Here is a 20,834-nt window from a genome sequence, read left to right on the forward strand (position 1 = left end):
TTCGCTCTCCAAACTTGCCTGCTTTCCAAGGAAGGAAGCACTCGTCGACCACAGCTAATTAACTGCGCAGCGGAATCAACAGCTGTGCAATACACATCATGCAATAAAATAGTGGTCGTTCCTGCAAGAACCTCCTCACATGATGATACTGTCTCGAGCTTTGCTCTCTCTTCCTGTGATCGTGAACTCGTACATTTCTTGTCAGTAAAGCCATGTCCTTCGCTGAAACCTTGATGCTGACTGCCCGTCCTAAGATAGATCTGAGACTTCCTCAACTATGGCTTCTGCTCCTCGGTTGCGTTTACTTCATGCTGGTGCAATCATAAGGGCCTTTTTGTCTCCTTGTCCTACTCAATTTGCTTTACTAGAAAATCGATCCATGTAAAGCAAAGTTATTAATAATGCTTAAAACAGTGTGTGTGTAACGCCAACAATCATAGTAAAAGCCTTTTTTACGTCACGTAAATTTAGATATATGCTCATTTAATACAAGTGTTGGGGGCATCTCTCTAATAGAAAAAGGATTGCCGTAACATATTGATTCATCGGTCTTAGTCTCATAAGATCAGCAACATCATATTGATAGAGACATTGACTCCATTATGATAGAGAATAATTACAAGTACAAGATAATTTATTATTCCATAATCCTAACCCAATCATTCAACAAATGATCTCTCATTTATGGTATTTATTGAAACTTTTTAACATTTTTACTATCTTATTATATCCTCTATTAACTTAAGTATTAAATGAATATTTATCGAGTATGTCCTCCATATAGTTTTAATAGGATCATCATCTAAATCTAGTTTTAAGATCTTAACTTATATGATAGAGCTCGGATAACTAGAATATACTCTTATTTTTAACATATAAAATTTAAATTTATAATTTATAATTTGAAATTAAAGATTCAACAATCATGAATTACATAGTGAAAAGACATAAACTTTATGATATTTTAATATTATATATAATTATAATTAAAGTGTGTCATATATTTTTTTGTTGTTGTGATATGGACGTGGTGCTTATTATTAGACTTTGATTCTTGGATTCTAATGTGAGACTAAATATGATGTTATCGAGGCCCCAATTGGTGAGCCAATATCTTTTGATACTAACGATAGATACTAAATCAGTATAAAGGAAATAAAAAATAAAAAATAACTTATAAGCCTCCAAATTAAAAATAATTGTTCACCATCCATTATATATATATATATATATATATATATATATATATATATATATATATATATATATATATATATATATATATATATATATATACTCCTCTGTTGTGTCGATCCATACCCACTGTATAAAACTAAACCCAATTAATCTTCCTTTCCATCCATGTCCTCTCCCTCTCCCTCTTCTCCTCACTCCCCTCTCTCTCCCCGCAGTGGTTGAGTGAGGCTGCCAACAGCGTGCAAGCAAACACCTGCGAACGCAGCGTCCGACGGCGGGCGTCGGAGGAAGCGGGTTGGGCTTGCGCTGTAGGAGGAGGAGCGTAGTATGGTCGGTCCTGAGCCTCCAACACCCTATAGCGTTTCTTTGCCTTGTTCCCAATCTTTCTTTCGTTGTTTCTCGTCTTCGATTCCACTATGGTTCTCGGTACTGCCTCTTTCGCTCTCCCGTCCCTCTCGGACTCCGATCTCGAATCCTGGAGTTCGGCAGATCGCGGCCAGCGGTGGAATGCAGCTCTCTGCGGCGCGCTGGATTTGGTTTCATTGGCTCAATGTTGGAGCTTCTTGTGAATCTTCTGGTGCCTATTGTGTCACTGATTTTCCTTAATGATTTGGTTGATCGATTGAAGTGCCTTTGTAACATCATTTGCTTACGTTGAGGAGAAAAGTGCTCATTTTTCTTTGCCTTGAACTTAAATAGGTTTATGTTTCGTGAAAAGATTGGAGCCTTTTAGGCTTTGAAGTCGATCTTTTCCAGACATTGCAGCCTTTTGCTGTGAAATTTCTTTCTTTCTTTCCACCCTGTTTTATTTTTGGTTCATATTATGCTATTTATCTCGCCATTCTGCTTCCTACTTTTTGCATCATGTTTGATTCTTTCTTGTGCTACAGCTTGAGCTTGGCATCTCTGGCTAATCTGCTCCCGGTGTTTGCATTTTGTTGAAGGTCATTTTCCTCCGGAGACTATTTTTGAGAGATCTGGTTACATGCCCATTTTTCGCGTTAAAATTTGGGGGTTTTTTTCCTCGTGCTTTAATGATATATCATCGATCGTAAATGCAAAACCTTGGCTTTGTTCTGCTGCATTGCGTTAAACGCCTGCTGCTATCGTCTAGTCTTCCCATTTATCCTAATTCTTATTTCCTTCTCTTAGCCTGGACGGGGTGCCATAAGCTACTTTTCTGTTTTGTACCAGTGACGATGTTGTTCTCTGTGGCCCTGGTGAGTGATCTTAGATCTTAGCTTTTATCTCTATGATGAGGATAGTTGACGACACTGGTGTTCGTCTTTGTTTCCTTCTCAGGCAACTCGATGAACAGTTTCCAGTGGTAGCAAGGGGATGGAGCTGGCGGATTCTTTTCCAGGATGTATGGGAAGGATGATGAGCTTATTTGACTTGAGTGCCGGCATGGCCAAAACCAAACTGCTCACTGAGAGACCACATAGTGATGGTACTTCTCTTACTTCATCATACTGAACTGTGGATTCTTTTCTAGCTTGTTCAGTTCTTTCATGGGAGAGAATGCCTATTTCTTGCAACCTGCATAAGCTCGAATGCTTCACTTCTATTCAACCGTTGGTGTTCTAGAATTTTTCAGGTTATATCCTGCTTTTATTGTGGTTTTTTATTTTTCTAAATCATTTCCTTTTTATGATTGATTGTTTATCAGCTGATTTCATCACTTATATTTTGTTCATCCGTTTATCTTTGATCTATTTTCTTTGTGCACATCAATTTTTCAGGTTATATCCTGCTTTTATTGCCCTTTTTTATTTTCTAAATAATTTTCTTTTTATGATTGTTTTTCAGTCGATCGTATCACTTGTATTTCGTTCATCCTTTTATCTTCAATGTATTTTCTTTGTGGACATCCATTCTGTGGCTTTCTGTTCATGTTTTCCAAAAATGAATATGCTGATCTAGTATGATTCCATTCTCCAGCTGCTATTAATATGGAGTAAATTCATTTGTTGGTTTCTGCAGTTGTTAGGAATTGTTCTGATGTGGTAAAGAAGCCAACATATCCTGCAGTAGCCAAGACAGAGGGCAAACAAGTATCACTCTGGACTTTCTTTTTTTCCCTACTGTCAAGAAATCCATTTAGACAAACCCAACTATTTATACAAATCCTTGGTCTTGCTACAGATGGTAAACGAACAAAGGAGCAGTTCCCCGAACAAGAAATCAGGTCGAACACCGATTAAGTCGCTTATTTCACAAGAGATGTGGGATGATACAGAGTCTATACAGAACCCACCAAGTGTTGTTGCGAGACTAATGGGGCTTGATTCCTTACCAGTGCAGCAATCAGTCAAAACCGATATAAAAAACAGTGACAATAGTTTAACAGGAGAACTTCGACATTATCGACAGCAGGAAGGTGACTATCTTGATGAATCAAGTGCATGTGAGGGTCAATTTTTCACCCATGAAAATAAAGATTATAGGGATGTATATGAAGTGCAGCAACAACCATCAGAGAATGTCAGGGTTAAAGATCAATCTCCACCAAAGGTCAGATATGAAGAGAAATCATATCAAATGAGAATGGCCCTTGTTCGGCAAAAGTTTACTGAAGCAAAACGCCTGGCTACTGATGAAAAGCTTCTTGATTCAAAGGAGTTCCAAGATGCAGTTGAGGTTCTGAATTCAAACAGAGATTTATTTATTAAATTTCTGGAAGAACCAAACTCGTTCTTCACAAATCATCTCTTTGAGCTCCAGAGCGTCCCTCTACGTCCTGCGAAAACGTGTATAACTGTGCTAAAACCTTCGAGTACCATGGAGACAAAAGGTGACAAAATCATCAGAAGACAACCGTTTATAGATTCTGCTGAACATGTATACAAAGCTGATAAGCATTATTGGAGCTCTGGTTTCTCTAAGCCAAGAATTCAGAGTATATCTCAAGCAACGAGAATAGTTGTTTTAAAGCCTAGCCCTGGGAAACCTGACACCATAACGACCACACTCCCAAACAATTTGCCAATGTTGCTGGGCAGGCGAGTTTCTAATGGAACTCTGACAACTGATGAACTGGTAGGTTCAAGAGAAGTAGCCAAGGAAATCACTCGTCAGCTGCAAGAGAGCCTGAGCAGCAACAACGATGAAGCCTTGTTATCCTCAGTACTATTAAATGGATATATTGGGGATGAAAGCTCGCTCAATAGGTCAGGACGTGAGTGTATGGAAAATGACGATGGCAGTACAAGTGACTCTGAGATTGCAACTACAGCAACGGAGTATTCTTGGGCTTATGCCAACATAATCGGTAGTCCTTTCTCAGCCTCATCCTTGACTCGAGTGTCCCATTCTCCTGAATCATCAGTTATTAAAGAAGCTAAGAAACGACTTTCAGAGAGATGGGCATTAGTAGCATCAAACGAAAATGGTCAAGAGCAAATCCAATTGCAGAGGACTTCAAGCACCTTAGGTGAGATGCTTGCCATTCCCGAATTAAAGAAAGAAGAAGGAACCAAAGAGGAGCTTATTCATTCTGATGGCAAGTCATGCAATGGAGGCCCAGTGCTCTCATCATTCTTGTCTACATTTGCGACGAAGGATGAACATACTGGAGAGAATTCCCATAGGAACTTGTCAAGATCAAATTCCATCCCACTTTCTTCATCAGCTTGTGAAGTTGATGAGTTGAATGTGGGGATCTCCCGTTCCTTGATTGGCAAACCCGTTCTTCAGATGGAGGTTCCCAAGTCAAACAGCAGGAAGTCATCTTTCAAGGATAAGATTTCTAGTTTTTTCTTCTCTAGAGGCAAAAAACCAAGTGAAGAAAAGCCCTCCAGATTTCCCTTGGTATGTGACGATAGAGTACAATCTGGCAGTTCTGGCAACAATGGTACAATTAGTTATGATTTATCACAATCCATTAATAATACTCTCACGGCACAGACCTCTCTATTTAGTCTTGATAAAATTTGTGATGGAGCAACTGAGAAGACATGGCCTACTGAGGTGACACATCTCCCTCCAATTTTTCCTTCTTCTTTTGTTGAGCCTTCACTAGATTGTTTAGTAAACCTTTTCTTGTTTTGTTAACTTGTCTCATGTCCCACATTCTGTTTTCTTCCTGATCCATTTAACTATATACATTTTTATATTGCTCACACTCTGGGGATTAATAGAGATGACCAGATCATGGTGCTCCTTGGACATTCTGGCTGCACTCTGCTGACTATATTAGTCCTTTTAAATTGTTAGATCTTGTTTTTTTTCACTCTGAAAATTGCTGTGCACATAATCTGCAGGGTGCCCTTAGCCTCGAGAAACCTGGGATATCAGGGAACATCATGCAGAACCAGGATCGGTCCTGCCCAATTTCAGTTTCAGAAGCAAAATCAGTGGATGATGTCGATTATGGTTTGTCTCTGTCATCTAGAAGTATCATTGCAGGACGTCCACGTAAGTCTCATCTACCTCTTTCCACTGATATAATGTGTTCCTTAAAGTGACTATCATGTCTTTTACCTGTCTTCAGAAGCACTATTTAGATCTCCACCGATCGAATCAGTTGCTCGTTCCCTGTCAAGGGGTGACTCCTATTTGGACATAAGATCAACAAAACCCTTAAGGTCTTCTATGATCATCTCCAAGGTGGACGAAGAACATGAGCAGTTCGTCTTTGTCCACAAGCTGATATCATCTGCTCAAATGAAGAAAAATAAGAGCATGAAGTTCAGTGGATGGCATTCGCTCGATAGTCCTTTAAACCCTTCATTGCTTTATGATTCTTGGCACACGGATGACGAGGAAGGGAAGCACGGGAAGAGGCAAACAAGCCGCAGGCTCCTATTCGACGCTGTGAATGCAGCACTCTTAGACATTAGTCAGTCTGCATTATTTGCTGCGTATCCATGGACCAAACCGTGCTGTGGGCCACCAAAGGATGATACGGTGGGCACTTCAGCGGCCGATGAAGTATGGGCAATCATAAGAAACTGGTTGTCGGGCGAGAAATGTGTACCGAATGAATCCACCAGCAGCAGCAGCAGCAGTAGGATGGTAGATGGGTTGGTGATGAAAGAGGTGGGGGGAAGGCAATGGACTGAATCTAGGTGGTCGGAGCTGTGTGAATTCAGCAAGGAGATGGGTGGGAAGGTGTTAGATGAATTGATTGAAGAAGCATTGGCAGTATTATTTGATCAGTGATGGAGCTAAAGGTTCTTTCTCTTGTCGTTTTTATTCCTTTTAGTGACACATGATGTTCAGGGTTGTCATTATTGGCACTGCGACGCCTCTGGTGGTGGGTATCGCAGCCCTGACAAATACTAAATTACCCCCCCAAGTTGTGGTTTGGTGGTTGATGTTTATTCGTTGATGAAGATGTATATGTTTCTTGTGCCATCATGATGAATTCATCAGAATCTTGACCCATCTTCTTTCCCCACTGCACCCATGTGGTTGCGTCTCGTTACGATCCATCGTTTCACCGTTAATAATTGAAGGCCTTTTTTTCTTTTGTGTGTCATGAAAACAATGAGAAAGATGCAGTGAGTTTGTGATTGATTGGGGCGGGTGAGGCGTCGAATACCGCAGCGCGCGTCAGGTCGTATCGGCTGGCCAAGTTGGATTCTGTAATCTTGCAGCATGACGCCGCAAAAGGATAAAAGCCGGCACCGCTGTGGGTGAGGAGGCTACTTTCTTTTCCGGTGCTTCCCGTCCGGCTTAGAATGGATTATGTGGTCGATTTGATGGAGCATGCTGACTTGACGACCTCTTAACGGAGTAGGCATTGGAAATTTTGGTTTCAGTCAGATCCGGTGCACGGGGAGAGTAGCTTTTAGACTGCGAATCCTATTACTCAACGCGAGTAGAGCAGCGCATTGCACTTACGATTCTTTATAACTAGGCATCGGACAATGGTAGGTCAACGGTTCCATATTTCGTCTGATGAATTCGACAGAAAATATCTCTCCCTATACTTTTTTATGTCAAACTTATTTGATCGATTCTCAAAATATATAATTTGTTGTGTTCCTATATTATTCGACGAAAGAGACGAGGAGGTTGATGACGAAGAATGTGTTGAAGTATTAGAAAATTATAATAACTTAGATGCATAGTTTTTGGCTGTTTTTGAATCATTCTAACTCCAAGTTAGTTATATTTTCTCACAAGCTTTTATAATAACCTAGAAAATATAACTCCAAGTTATATTTTCTCACAAGCTTTTACCCAAACTAATAAGCTTACCTTTTGTAGAAATATTTATTGAGCACTAATTAATCATATCAAACAAAACTTTTTAAATATAGTTAATTCTCTTACAATTCGTAACACACCCGTAGTATGAACAAGAGTCCCTTCAAAATTATCATCGAACAATGATTCTCTCGTGCCTTGATAGTTGGATACATCAAAAGTGGTCCATCTTCGTATGACTTTACATAAAAAATTAATAATACCAAAATATAAATATTATATAATCTTATTTGGAGAAGATAATTAAGAAGATGAAGATGTAGACAAATTTAAAGAGGTAATTTTATAAATTTTTTGGTCGATGATCAATTTAAAAAAAATTAAAATTAAATATAAAATCATGCATAAGCTTACCGATCATCTCCAACTTGCTTGAACGATCGTTATTGATCTCATATCTATCTTTTGTAAGTGCTTAATCTTTTTATTGAAATTGAGTGTTGGACTTGTTTTTGAGACGTGAAGAATCATCCGTCGAATCAATTTTTTCTTCTTCTTTAATATCTTTGATACAAGAACAAGATTACATTTAAGTTGATTCATTGCGAACGAATATCTCTCATGAATTAGACAAATTTAACTAAGTCAAAATCGGCAAATTTAAAAAGAACATATAACCAACATCTTCGTTGAGAGTAACACTAAAAATCCAAGTATTAAGAAAATTATGACCGGTCATCACTCAAAAAGAAAATTATAACCAGTCCTGCCTGCAACGAGGCACGGACGACAACAAACAGGTCCGGGCCGAGTTGCCATGCCACGCTATGCCTACGGTGAGCCCGGAAATGACAGAAAGGACATGAATGACGACGCAGGGACGCAAAAGACCTCAACTTCAAACTGAGAAGGTGGATGATACCTGCAATGGAGAAGCGCCTGTGGGTGCCGTTGGACCCAAGCACAGCCGACGACGACACAAGTTATCCTCACGATCCAACAACAGTAGCTAATCTTAAGGACGAGAGAGAGAGAGAGACACAAGTTATCCTCAAGATCCAACATTAGCTAATGTTGTCAGAGAGAAAGAAAGAAGGAAAGGTATCCTCAAGATCAAACAGTAGCTGGTGTTGTCAGAGAGAGAAAGAAAGAAAGAAAGAAGAGAGAGGAATCTCACAGTTGTCGGAGCCGCAGCCAACGCCCGTGACCAGTCTAATGGTTGCAATCAGAAGCTCACCGTGCACAATATGGGTGCGTTCCCGAGGCAGTGAGAAGCTGGATGGAGCAGTAACAGATCATCCATCAGCCTTGCTGTTCCGTGGGCATTCATGTCTTGGGGTCCGCAGCATTATGTGACGACTCACTCTCTCTCTCTCTGGGTATCCAATCCTATCATAAACATAAACATAAACAGTGTAGTGTGTGTTAGTCATGGATATCCACCGCCAATAAATATAAATATAGCAAAACACAGTAAATTTTCGAGAACCCATAATGCCTTTTCATGGAACACAACATATTTTTATATGTTTGACGTCGATGTAAATGATAATTAATATGTAAGCATAAAAATTTTATATTATATTATTTTTATATTAAAAAAATATTAAATAATAATAAATTGAACTTATGTTATGTATTTATTGTATTGTACATTTCTTCTATTCTTACTCTATGGGGATGTTCGTATTGTACAATTCGAGGCTCCCCGTATGATGCCAATAATTTTGATTATATTTATATTTGTTCTAATTTATATTGATTCTAATTAGTTTATGTTAGACTCATCATTTAATTCTAATGTGAATATGAGAAGCAAAAAAAATATTATTTTAATTTATTATTATTTAAATGTTTAATCTTTGCGTTAAACATTACCGTAAGATATAAGATATATATATATATATACCCGATGCTTTTTTAACACGTGAAAACCGTCAAGACAGAGTGGCCGTCGTAAAACCTCAGCAGCAGCGGCAGGAGCAGCCGCCATCCGAGCGTGTGCACTTCTCCCACGGGATTGGATGCGGTTGACGTTCGCTATTCCTTCCGATACATCGTATTGTGTAGCGTTGCATTCGTACAAAACGCTTTCGTTCCTCTTTCCTCTCCGGTGCTATACCGGTCTCTCTCTCGGTGCTGTTCCGCAGCATTTAGAAATCACCTCAAATTGGAAATCAAATAATCGGAGCTATTTCTCTTAATTTCCATGGCCAAACCTCCATCGCCACCGCCCGTAAAGAAGCAAGAACACGTGAAAGAGGAAGAGGACGAAGATGAAGAAGCCCTTCTTTCCTCGCATGGAGCATTTTCCTGTCCTTACCCAAACCCTAATCCTAGCCCTAAAACCCCTTCCTTCCCCCCCACCACCTCCTGCGTGTACCAACGCCGGGTCCGCCGTCGCACATTTCGCGACCCCCGCTTCCCCCTCTCCAAGAAAGCCCGCTGCTTCCTCAAACCTGCCGCCGCCGCTTCATCCTCCTCCGGCGGCTCCGCTGTCTCCTCCGGAGGACGTGCCAAGAAGTCGATGGCCGACCTGGACGGCGTCATCCTTGCAGCCGAGCGGCGGGCGCCCCCGGCGTCGGCGATGACGCGGGTGGTTCAAGGAGGTGGGGAACTGACGGTCGGCTTGGTGGCCGCCGCCAAGAAGCGGCCGCCCCGGTCCGCCGAGATGGTGCGCGCCACCTGCAAGAGCAGCGAGGACCGGCTCGGCTGCCGCCTCCTCGCCCGCCGCGCCCGCATCACCTTCCAAACGCTCCTTGCCCTCTTCCTCCGTAGCGGGGAGTTTCGGCGCCCCGACCTCAAGGCGGCGGAGGTCATGTGTGACCGCGGTCTCTGGCTCCATCGCGACCGCCGCATTGTGGGCCCCCTTCCCGGGTCCCTGATCGGTGACGTCTTCTTCTACCGCTCCGAGCTCCAGGTCGTCGGCCTCCACGGCCTCTGCCAGGGCGGCATTGACTTCATACCTGCCATCCGGTCGTCCTCTGGTGAGCCCATCGCCACCAGCATTGTCGTCTCCGGCGGATACGAGGATGACGAGGACCACGGCGACGAGCTCATCTACACCGGCCAAGGCGGCAAGGCCCGCAACCGCCCCCACCTCTCGGCAGACCAGCAACTCACCGCTGGCAACCTCGCCCTCGAGTACAACGAGCAGTACGGTATCGAAATTCGTGTCATCCGTGGCCTCACATACGAAGGCAGTCCCTCCGGTAAGGTCTACGTCTACGACGGCCTCTACAAGGTGCACGAACACTGGCGCGAGACCACCAAATCTGGCTTCACCGCCTACAAATTCTGCCTTCGCAGGGTTGAGGGCCAGAAACCCATGGGCAGCTCAATGCTCAAGTTCGCAGAGTCGCTGAAGGCCTGTCCTTTACCGAAGCAGCCCAAAGGATACCTCAGTTGGGACATCTCCCGTGGCGAGGAGAAGGTCACCACCATTCCTCTGTTCAATGACATCGATGATTGCTGCGAACCTTTATCCTTTGGGTACCTCGTCAGGCCCCAATATCCTACCCATGTTCTTGACCGGGACAATGCCATCGGAAGCTGGGGGTGCAGCTGCACCTCGATTTGTTCGTCAAACTGCCATTGCGCAAAGAAGAATGGGGGACAATTTGCTTATGATGCAAATGGGATTCTGCTTAGAGGAAAGCCACTAATCTATGAGTGTGGCTCATGGTGTCGATGTCCTCAGAGTTGCCCGAACAGAGTGAGCCAGAGGGGAATCAGACATCGGTTGGAGGTTTTCCGTTCAAGGGAGATGGGGTGGGGGGTGAGGTCATTGGATTTGATTCGTGCTGGATCCTTTGTCTGCGAATTCAGTGGAGTTGTGCTTCCAAATGAGGTGATTCCACTGGGTGGCAGTTGTTTGCTCCGGTCCAATCAATTCCCAGCGAGATGGTGGGAGTGGGGGGATGTCTCTGATGTGTTTCCAGATCACAGGCCTCCTGACTTCCCTCCCCTGCGTCGGTTGAGCTTCATGATGGATCTGTCAAGGTCGAGGAACGTCGCATGCTATATCAGCCATAGCTTTTGCCCAAACCTGTTTGTGCAGTTTGTGCTCTATGATCACCACAATGAGTTGTATCCGCACCTGATGCTCTTTGCTATGGAGAACATACCACCCCTGACAGAGCTGAGTATTGATCATGGAATCTGAGATTACGGGGTTGTTGGTTCTCGCATTTTTGAAGGTGTCAATCCACATATTTTTTGAGCGCCTGCCACAGCTTTTGTTGGATGACAATGGCACTGCTGGTATGCTTCTGAATTCTTCATGCTTAGGTGTAACTCCTCTGCCACAGCATATCTTGTTCTATGGTGTTTCTACAAGCATTAGCCCAAAAAGCTCTCTTTAAGACTACAGCGAGCTTTTACAGAATATTGTGTCCATGGCAGCTTATCACATGGCTATGTAACTTGGAAAACATCCTAGCTTGTTACAAAGGTGATGTGTGGTTAATAATTAATATGGCTAGTCTTTCTTATCCAATACCTTACAACGGCAATTAACTAATCCGTGAACGGGTGTCATGAAGGATTTCTTTTTATAGAAATGGTAGCTTGTTTTCTCTTACATAAGCTTTGTTCATAAAGCCACATTGACATTGGTTCTAGCAGTTAGGTCTTACTGCTGCCGGAGCTTTTACCGTAAAGCTGCTTTTGTGTTATTGCATGCAATTTCATTAGGGTAAACTTTGTCATGTGCCAGATCGAGGGTGAACTCATGTTTGATTTGAGAAGTTTGTAGTCCAGTGGAACATGTGCACTAGGAAATGCATGCATTTTGTGTCCATAGAACAAAATAGTCAAGATACATGGCTTTTTGTGTTTAAGCTCCTACAGGTTCATGACTGTATTATTTGTAAATTGCTTGTAGATGTCCAATGGTACATTCTTTTGTTTGATTTGACGAAACAAATACTGAAAACTGTATTGTGTACTGCCAAGGACTAGGAGATCAAAACGCGAGCCATTAAGTGTAATGTGATATTTAGATTTGTAATTCTAGAATGAACTGAATAATGAGTCTCATGCATTTGGTCCTCTCAGATCTTTGCCAACACAATTCAGTTCTGTTCGGATTCTGAGCTAGTCATCTTACCTGAATATTCTCTTTTGACAACGAATACATAGGTTTGTGATATCTGAAATGTTTGGTCATATGTTTTAACAATTACATAAGACATAAATTTGCTGAATGCTTGCCAAGGTTCTCTACTGAAGCTTTTGAATGTGATGTTTTCCCCAGCTAATCTCGACTCTTCCAACCATCCTATCAGTGGAGGGATTCATAGAAGTTCTGTAAAAGGCTAGGTAAGACTTGGGAAAAGTGCTCACAGTGATCAGTAATCATCCTATGGAACATGAGGACTTGTTTTGGGTTGTAGAAAAGGCTGTTCTTTTAAGAAGATAACAGGAACACTGGGAAATAACATTGTATTACTTGTGTAATCTTTTGACATGCAAAGCATGTACATAATATTTGTTCTTGATGGACAATGGACGTACATGCATGTTCTCAAGGATGATGGTCGTGAGGTACTGTCTTCCAAATGATATAAATCCCTCAAATATCTGCAGTTGTTTGCCCCAGGCATCCCTTAACCATCCATATATACTGTGCTTTAAATTGAATGCTCTGCAGTTTGATGAACATGCGTGGAACTCAACCAGCTTCTTGCTAGGTGGCCAAACAGATGAACAGTGTGATGCGGGTGGAAGAAGACATTCAACGATTAGTAACAAAGCCATCACCAACAAAGACTCTCACATGTCGATCATTAAGGGTCTGCATTCATAGAGATGCATGCATGACTGTGAGTTGATGTTTTCAGTGCATTGCAGAGATGATGATGATTGATTGATTGATTCAGAAGATTTCTTTAACTACCAACAAATTCAATTACTTGGAGACATACTTGCAATTTTTACACCATCAGGACCACACATTCACATCCAGCTCAAGAATAATTCTTGACACATTCACATTCCATTCTGTGATAGAGTTTCAGGATATGAAGGGACGACGACAGCTGAAGAAGAAACACCGAGCTACCTGCTATCATCACATTTTCCATCATTGTCCATAAAGATAAGATGGCTATAAAAGTTGGAACTGTACCAGACCTTCAGTTTGTCCATGCCTTAGTCCAAAGGAACTATCCAACAAAAGACCATGGAGCATGGATGCAGCGCAAGCATTGGCAAGTAGCTCCTTTAGCACTTCCAAGCTGACACTGATACGAGTTCCCTGCGCTGCCAACAGAGGGAAAGGGATGTTTGGCGCTTCTCCACATGGAAGCCCCTTGCCAACACCCTCTTTAGAAGACACTCTGCTTGTGTCTCCGTGAAGTTGCTAAAGCGCATGGGCACAAATCCAGCTGAGGCGAAGAGAGTTCGCCATGGTAGTGTCTTGTCTGACGACCAGCGGCGGCCCAACACGGCATTTTCAATCCTTGGCTGCACTAAGTATCGCTCGATCTTGCTCACTACATCCTGATTGGTGCCTGCTGCATCAATCGAATCCAGGAGCACCGTGCATGACTGGAATGCATGGAGGACGTGATGGGCAAAGGGTAGGTCGACGCGATCACATCCATGATCCACTGAGACCACAATCTTGGGGCAGAGCTGCGTCACGAAGCGTAGGAGAGTCGAGATGGGCGGGCAAGCTGCAGACCCTACACGGAGGTTGACGGCAACGGCAGCGTCGAGAACAGAACACATTCTGAGGAAATTTGACGGCTCGAAGTCGTTGAGGTTAAGAACATCGAATTCGAAGGGGATGCTTAGGCTGCTGGCAAAATGGCACAGGTTTTGGTGGATGAGATGGAGCTCAAGGGGGTGGTGGGAGCTGGGCGATGTAAACGCTGTGATTTTGAGGTAGGGAACGGCAGCCATTGCCGTGGACCAACGCTGGGCAAGCTCCTGCATGAAGGCTGACCACTGCACGCCGATCCCGATGTCAAAATCGATGATGTAGATGCGAGTTGCACTACCAAGCGCCTCCAATAGGGCCTGGATGCATGTGAAGCTTGTGAATTGGACGATGGGTGAGACGTCGGAGAAGGTCTTGTAAGTTCCGAGCTTGAGCACGACGTCCGATGGTGTGGAGATAGCGGATGAAGAAGGCGGAGGTGAGCGGTGTGATTTGGCGGCGGCGACGAGGTGAAGGGCCTCCTTGAAGTAGAAGACGGACCGCAGGAGTGGCTTCCCTACAGGAAAGGGGAGCTGGTGATTGAGCCGCGCCAATATCCCACGGGCGCTGACGATGTTCCCTGCTTCGATCAACTCCGCCGCCTTGAAAAGCTGATCGACCAATGCTTGATGCTGCTGGTGCATCGCTGCCGCTGCAGCGTCCGACTCATTTCCGTCAGCTAATTTGGGCTTTGCCGGTGTCGGTTGAAGCTGGAACGCGGAGGCATTGAGGTGCTGAGGGAAGCCCAGCTGCTGGGGCTGGTCGCCGCGGAGGAAGAGACCAGGGGTACGGGAGTCAAGGAAGGAGTCGACGACGGCAGGTCGTTTCTGCAGAGGAGAGGAGAAGTGCTGTGGCTGGTGATCCTCACGGTTGCCGGCAGAAGTGTGCAAAGGCAGGAAGAAGGAAGGGCAGTTTGGGGGTTGGGTCTGCTGTTGCTGGGCTAAGAGCTTGTTCATGCTGAAAGGGAAGGGCCTCTCCTCCATGGATTCTTGGAAGAGGGACCCCGGCGGAGGAGGGAGGCATGGATTGAGGTTTGTATTCCCGCAATCGACGGCGGCACCTTTGGATTCAAGTCGACCGGCAGAGTTAAGAGAGGAAACCAGTGGAGGAGGATTTATGGCCTCCGCCGGAACCGAAGCGCCTTCCAGTGCAAATGCCGGATCGAAGAGGCCTCCGAGCGGGAATCCGGTGCCATTAAAGCCGGCAGCAGGGGTATCGTCAACCTCGCCAACGTTCCACCGGAGAAAAATCTGGTCTTGGCCAAGGGAGGCAGCCGACTCCGAGAGCAAAGCCTCCCAAACATCAACGCCTCCAAAGTTGCAGTCCCCTCCCGCAGCCAGGGCCGCGGGGGTGGGCGGGAGCTCTGCCGTCCCTTCCTCCCTGCGGATCTCTTCCAGCGCCGCTGCCGCCGACGGGATGGCGGTGGCGGAGCCGTCAGAGGAGGCCGGTTCGCCGCTGCCGCTGCCGCCGCCACCCACTAGGGACGAAGACAGGGTAGGGTAGAGGAAGCGGAGCTTGGTGGGCTGAGGCTCCGCCGGTTTTCCAGGACTGACCGCGGCTCCGACAGCAATCCTTCCTCCCTCGCTGCTCCCTTCTTCCTCGTATTAGCAACACAAGCAGGAGGAGGAGGAGGAGTAGCACACCAAAAGAGGCCTTCTTCTCCTTCCGACAGCACCTGCAGAGGAGCCCTCTTGTCTCGGACAGGAAAGAGCATCCCTCCTCCTCTCATCTATGAAACTGCAACACCTTACGGAACCCAACAAATATCCCACGTCAATTCCAACAGTGGCGCTCACCCGATGGATCCTTGTCTGTGCACTGTGCTGCGGGCTCGCGGAATGGTTGGAGAAGAGAGAAAGATCTGCTCTTTGTTTCCTTGGGAGAAATGACTGTGCCACCTTAAACTCTAGTGTGCACTTGTAACCCAAAAGGAACCACGGAAAAGCCCCTCTTCTGTCGCCAGTTCTTCCTTCTCACTCTAATTCGCCAACTTTTTCTTGCTTGCCCCCCCTCTCTCTCTCTCTCTCTCTCTCTCTCTCTACATGGGAGAGATTGTGGGTGGGAGGGAGAGGAGGGAGAGGAGGGAGATGGAACCGTAGTAGGAACGCCCTGTACTCACCTCCTTTTTGTCACTGCACCTCTCTTGTCGTGAAGGACGCACGAACCATAAAAAGGACCCAAAATTATATACATGTATATTTCAACAAAATAACAGATTTAATTTTAATTTTTTTAGAACTACTATAAATATTTTAAAAATGGTTTATTTGAAGCAAGATATTAATAATTAATAATTTTGATTTGAAATGATAAATCGGAATTTTTAAATAAAATTTAATGATGATGACTACATATATAATCTTAATATTAGTCATACTAAGAAATATGTCCAATGTACTTTTGGGACCATCCGTACGCACAGGGTCAGTTTTGCCATTCCAGTGAATCTTTCGTCAACGGAAAACATACAGATCAGATGGTCACGAAGATATAGTCGAACGGCGTCAAGACCGTCGGATGGTCGACGACGTTGGTTCGATCTGCCAGATGGAAGGTTGCGATCGCACAAGCGAAACCGATGGAACACTGCCAGCCTGGACCTGTTCTGTGGCCCCCGATGGCGACGGAACGCGTCAGTGGCGGATTTATCTGTCCGTAGTGCCCCTGCTTGTATGATTGTATTACTGTCTCAGCCCAAATCAATGTTAATAGAATATAAACCACTGTTTTGGCAGTAGTAATGGTTTGATTGTTGTTACCGTCTCTCGATTGGCTGATTTAATTAGACGGAAATTAACAATATAATAATTATTTTAAAATAGATGGACCGGGTCGAAATGACTTGCGATTAGACCAATGCCAATTTAATCGACCCACCATGGCTCGACTGTATAACTAACTTCTTCGTGAATCAAATTAGATCATCCCAATGGTAATATTCAAATTCATTATCGAGATGGATACAAAATAGTCATTATAAATTCTTTAAAAAATAATACATTCACATGTATTTAAATTGAAATCGATTGGTATCTTCACTAGACTTAGGGAACATATTAAAATGATAATTCTCTGCGATGCTATATATTAGTAGAGCAGGTGGAGTTGATTGATGAGTGTTGTCGCAATCTTAGGATTGCCTCTTGTTCCAATATGTGGCCATCGATCCGATGGGTCTTATCCATGATCTACTACTGCATGTCTGGTCTGCTTTAGTGCAGAGATGGATGTCAGACAAAAGGGACTCCCATAACTAACACAAACAACACATCCTCAATCAACGTAACAACCGGCGAGTGGGCTAAATTAGTTTCATGAATTTTTATATTTTAAAATTTTATATTAAGATTTTTATGATTTTAAATTATATATATCTCGCGTATTGAATTACTGATTTTGTGAATGATAAAATGATCATTTTAACGGTTAATTAAATAGTAGAAGATCCCCTTTCATCGCTCCATTAGATTAAACCATAAGATCCAACAAATTTGTATTTCCCCTTCGTGTGTTCAACAAAGAATGGGATCAGCATCCCTTTACAGTCAAAAAGGCAACTAACTTCTTGAACCGGGATGGGCATTTCTTTTATGCCTGGTTGCAATTGGCTCCTCGAATTTGAACTCAAATTGTTAATCGGTACCGTTAGAGTTCGACTTCGTCTCTATGTCCACTATCGAGCATGGGTTGTTGCTAACGGAGAGCCCGTTCCAAGCCTTACAAGTTACTCGTCTTGCTTAACAGCTTGAGCTACTCCACCACATCTTCTATGGAAGTCCGCATCTCCTCGAGCGACCGCATGTAGCTAAGCTGGCAGCAAGCGACACGAGCTACTTCCTCACTAATGGGTTCTCGGCTATGTGATCCTCGAATCGAACAGCATCTAGACCTCCTTGCCTTTTCGAGCCTTGTTTTTTACTCGACCACCGATGGCGGGGAGTGGGCGACATCGATCACCTTCCAGCCGCTCATGATCTCCTCGAGAAGCAGGAGCCAAACGATCCTTTTCTTCTACCACTTAATTAACGTCTAAAATGATCATTTTATCGTTAATAAAATCGATAATTCCGACGTCACGTGCAGTGATTTCCATCCATCGATCGATATAGTAGATGACAGACAATAGAAAGAATAAGATGAATCATTTTTACTTTTATAATATTGATATATTTTTAAAATTTAAAAATTATGATGTTACGAGTGAGTGTCCAATTACTACTACTACGAGGAATAATATATAATTAGTTCAGAAAAACTTTTTTAACTTGTTGTGAGAGAAGCAATGTTATTAAGTGTCAAAAGTATATATATATATATATATATATATATCTTCCCCAGCAGATCAAAAGGCTAAGCTTCAAATATACAGAGTTTGAACTTTCTTGAAGGCTCCTATTGCACTCTTAACTTTTCTCGTGGATTGGTGGTCGGGAGTGTTTTCTTTATATGAGTTGAGTTGCTTTGGCAAGTTGGTGGCCCAGCACTGATAAAGGGACAGCGACGACATGGCACAGACCAAACACAATGGGGTTGGTGTTCTTTGTCGATGCCAAAAAGGAAACAAGGAACATCAGCTTAATTTATATGCAGATTTGGACGACGACTCATGGACATCAGCTTAGTTTATGCCAAACCTCCCTTTTTTTTTTTTTTTTTTTTCTTTCCTTCCTTTCGAATGGTTCAATCCATTTCATTCTTTTGTGTCTTTCTCCTCACCACCTCTTTCCCTTTGTGAAATCCAAGTCTGGAGGAGGAGGATGGAGACACGTTCTTTCCTCTCCTCCATGGACTTGCTGCACTCGAAGCAATATCCCAAGGCGAATGAATGCATGCCTCCTCTCGTTTCTACCCAGTGGTGAGGTGATGAAAGCAGAGAAAAGAATGCATCAGGACAAACATCCTTGTCGTCTCACACGAAAAAATCTCGTTCGTTTGCTCGTTTGACAGAGACGTCAATCAGTGCTTGAGCTCTTTTTCTTTCTTTCTTATGCTGATGGCTTGTATTTTTGACATCTGTTGTTAACTTAAGTTGACATCATTCATTGAGAAGAAGAAGAAGAAGAAGACATTACATAAAAGCATGTATGTTGTGCATACAGACGGCTTGAGAGTGAAGATTGCTAAAACTATTATTAGTGCTAATTAATTAATTAATTAATTAATTAATATTACGTGGTCTCGCTCATAATTTAAAGTGGTAGGACGCAGCAATGAGAATTAATTAAACTTTTTTAACCTTTATCTTATAATACATACCACACAAAATGATTATGTAGAAGATGTTGTTTAGCTTAGCTTAGCTTAGTTTAGTTGGTAAAAAAATTTGATAGTTTATTATAAGCTCCCAAGCTCAAATTTTTTTATTTCTATCATTTATTCTTTGTATAAATAATAATAATAATAATAATAAATAAAGGGAAAGAAAATCCAAGCTTAGGGCTCTTTTATCTTAGAAAAGATATTAAATTTCTTTAAACCTTTTTCTATGTTGACCACATTTCCTAATTACATTTAGATTGGTGCAATCAATCACCAGTTCGGGCTCGAAAGCTGGACCTCAAACCCACCAACAAAGTTGGGAAGGTTCGACCCACTAAAGCGAGAGATTATATGCATCGCAACCGAAACCCCCACTCTCTCTATCCTTGTATTCTTCTACACTTATACTAAGACCATAAACCTCAAATCAATAATATAAATACAAACATGTCATAACATAATTAAATTAACAAAAATTTACTTGATCGATTCTACACTGTTATATACATCCAAAAAGAAAAATCTAAGTTAGTTATTCTTCATGTGAGAATAAACTATATGTTTCATTAAGTTAACCTAAACCTAAGTTCAAATCTCATCATATACTCTCTTCTCACATATAAATCGAAATAATTTTTTTTTAATTTATCTATTTCTACTACAAACGAATTTATATTCTCCCTATACCTACTACAAAGAAATTTCAAGCATTCGAAATATCACCTCTCGTATTTTCTTCATCAAACTCTAAAATATTTATAATTAATGTTTAATTTTCAAAAATTTTATTTCATGTAGAAGTTTTTTCGAACTTCAAATTTTTTTATCCTCCACGAACTCTAGTTCTAAGATCAAAAAATTACTTGACAATCCTAACATAAGTTTTTGTACTATGTTTACATGAAGAAATATTTAAGGAGATTACTGTTTATAATTTTCTTTTAAACATTATTATTAGTATTTTAAGATAATTCCTTGAACATAAATACCCTTCCTCTTCCTTCTCCTGGGTGGCAACATGAGAGAGCGACAAGTGGGGTTAGAGTACAGACCAAGTGAGCATGGGCTAAGGGCACTGGGGAGCATCCATTTAATCCTTTCCTCGGTCATATCCACTATGATTTGATTTGTCTTGGACAACATGCATGCAGGACAAATCCACAGCTCGATTGCCACTTAATTTTTGCATGCATTGAAATGGACAAATACATGACTAAATAAATGTTAGGAGTGCACGTTGGAGATGCCAAAATGAAATTGTTCGACCGCTTCATATCATTACAATTTAGCTGACGAATTCAAAGCCCGATAATAATAAGATAACTTCATTGCTCACGAGAGTATGCAATTGTTCTTCTAAGATACTGTTGAAGACAAATACGTGTAGTAAGTCAATTGCAAACGACAAAACAATACGGTGATTAAACCCGAATAATGCATGCACAAACTTTCACTTCTTTATTCATGCTGGTGTTCTAGTAAGTAATTCCCTGATTTGATTTGAATTGATTCATGG

At 42.5% G+C, this 20,834-nt stretch overlaps 2 protein-coding genes and 1 pseudogene across 2 annotated transcripts; 2 read left to right on the plus strand and 1 right to left on the minus strand.

Annotated features, from left to right (window-relative positions):
• The first annotated feature begins 1,338 nt into the window (after window positions 1-1,338).
• LOC135640792 (uncharacterized) lies at window positions 1,339-6,598 on the plus strand. The gene is made up of 7 exons (XM_065155533.1): window positions 1,339-1,527; window positions 2,350-2,417; window positions 2,500-2,647; window positions 3,181-3,251; window positions 3,343-5,166; window positions 5,460-5,613; window positions 5,690-6,598. The coding sequence occupies exons 3-7, from the start codon at window positions 2,536-2,538 to the stop codon at window positions 6,358-6,360; spliced, it is 2,832 nt and encodes a 943-aa protein (XP_065011605.1). The 5' UTR covers window positions 1,339-1,527; window positions 2,350-2,417; window positions 2,500-2,535; the 3' UTR covers window positions 6,361-6,598.
• Window positions 6,599-9,335: 2,737 nt separating this feature from the next.
• Window positions 9,336-12,887, plus strand: LOC103989928 (histone-lysine N-methyltransferase family member SUVH9-like). The gene is made up of 2 exons (XM_065155534.1): window positions 9,336-11,616; window positions 12,611-12,887. The coding sequence occupies exon 1, from the start codon at window positions 9,563-9,565 to the stop codon at window positions 11,516-11,518; it is 1,956 nt and encodes a 651-aa protein (XP_065011606.1). The 5' UTR covers window positions 9,336-9,562; the 3' UTR covers window positions 11,519-11,616; window positions 12,611-12,887.
• A 313-nt stretch (window positions 12,888-13,200) lies between these two features.
• On the minus strand, window positions 13,201-16,203 carry LOC103989927 (scarecrow-like protein 6; annotated as a pseudogene).
• Window positions 16,204-20,834: the final 4,631 nt, after the last annotated feature.

Source organism: Musa acuminata, chromosome BXJ3-6 (genome assembly GCF_036884655.1).
Source record: "Musa acuminata AAA Group cultivar baxijiao chromosome BXJ3-6, Cavendish_Baxijiao_AAA, whole genome shotgun sequence".
NCBI classification, from domain to species: domain Eukaryota; kingdom Viridiplantae; phylum Streptophyta; class Magnoliopsida; order Zingiberales; family Musaceae; genus Musa; species Musa acuminata.

What these genes read in the sequence shown, in the direction of transcription:
- LOC103989928 (XM_065155534.1), top strand. Translation starts at nt 9,563, where the DNA reads ATGGCCAAACCTCCATCGCCACCGCCCGTAAAGAAGCAAGAACACGTG.
- LOC135640792 (XM_065155533.1), top strand. Translation starts at nt 2,536, where the DNA reads ATGGAGCTGGCGGATTCTTTTCCAGGATGTATGGGAAGGATGATGAGC. An exon ending in CCAAGACAGAGGGCAAACAA is followed by an intron (nt 3,252 to 3,342) that starts GTATCACTCTGG and finishes GTCTTGCTACAG; the next exon opens with ATGGTAAACGAACAAAGGAG. An exon ending in TATCATTGCAGGACGTCCAC is followed by an intron (nt 5,614 to 5,689) that starts GTAAGTCTCATC and finishes ACCTGTCTTCAG; the next exon opens with AAGCACTATTTAGATCTCCA.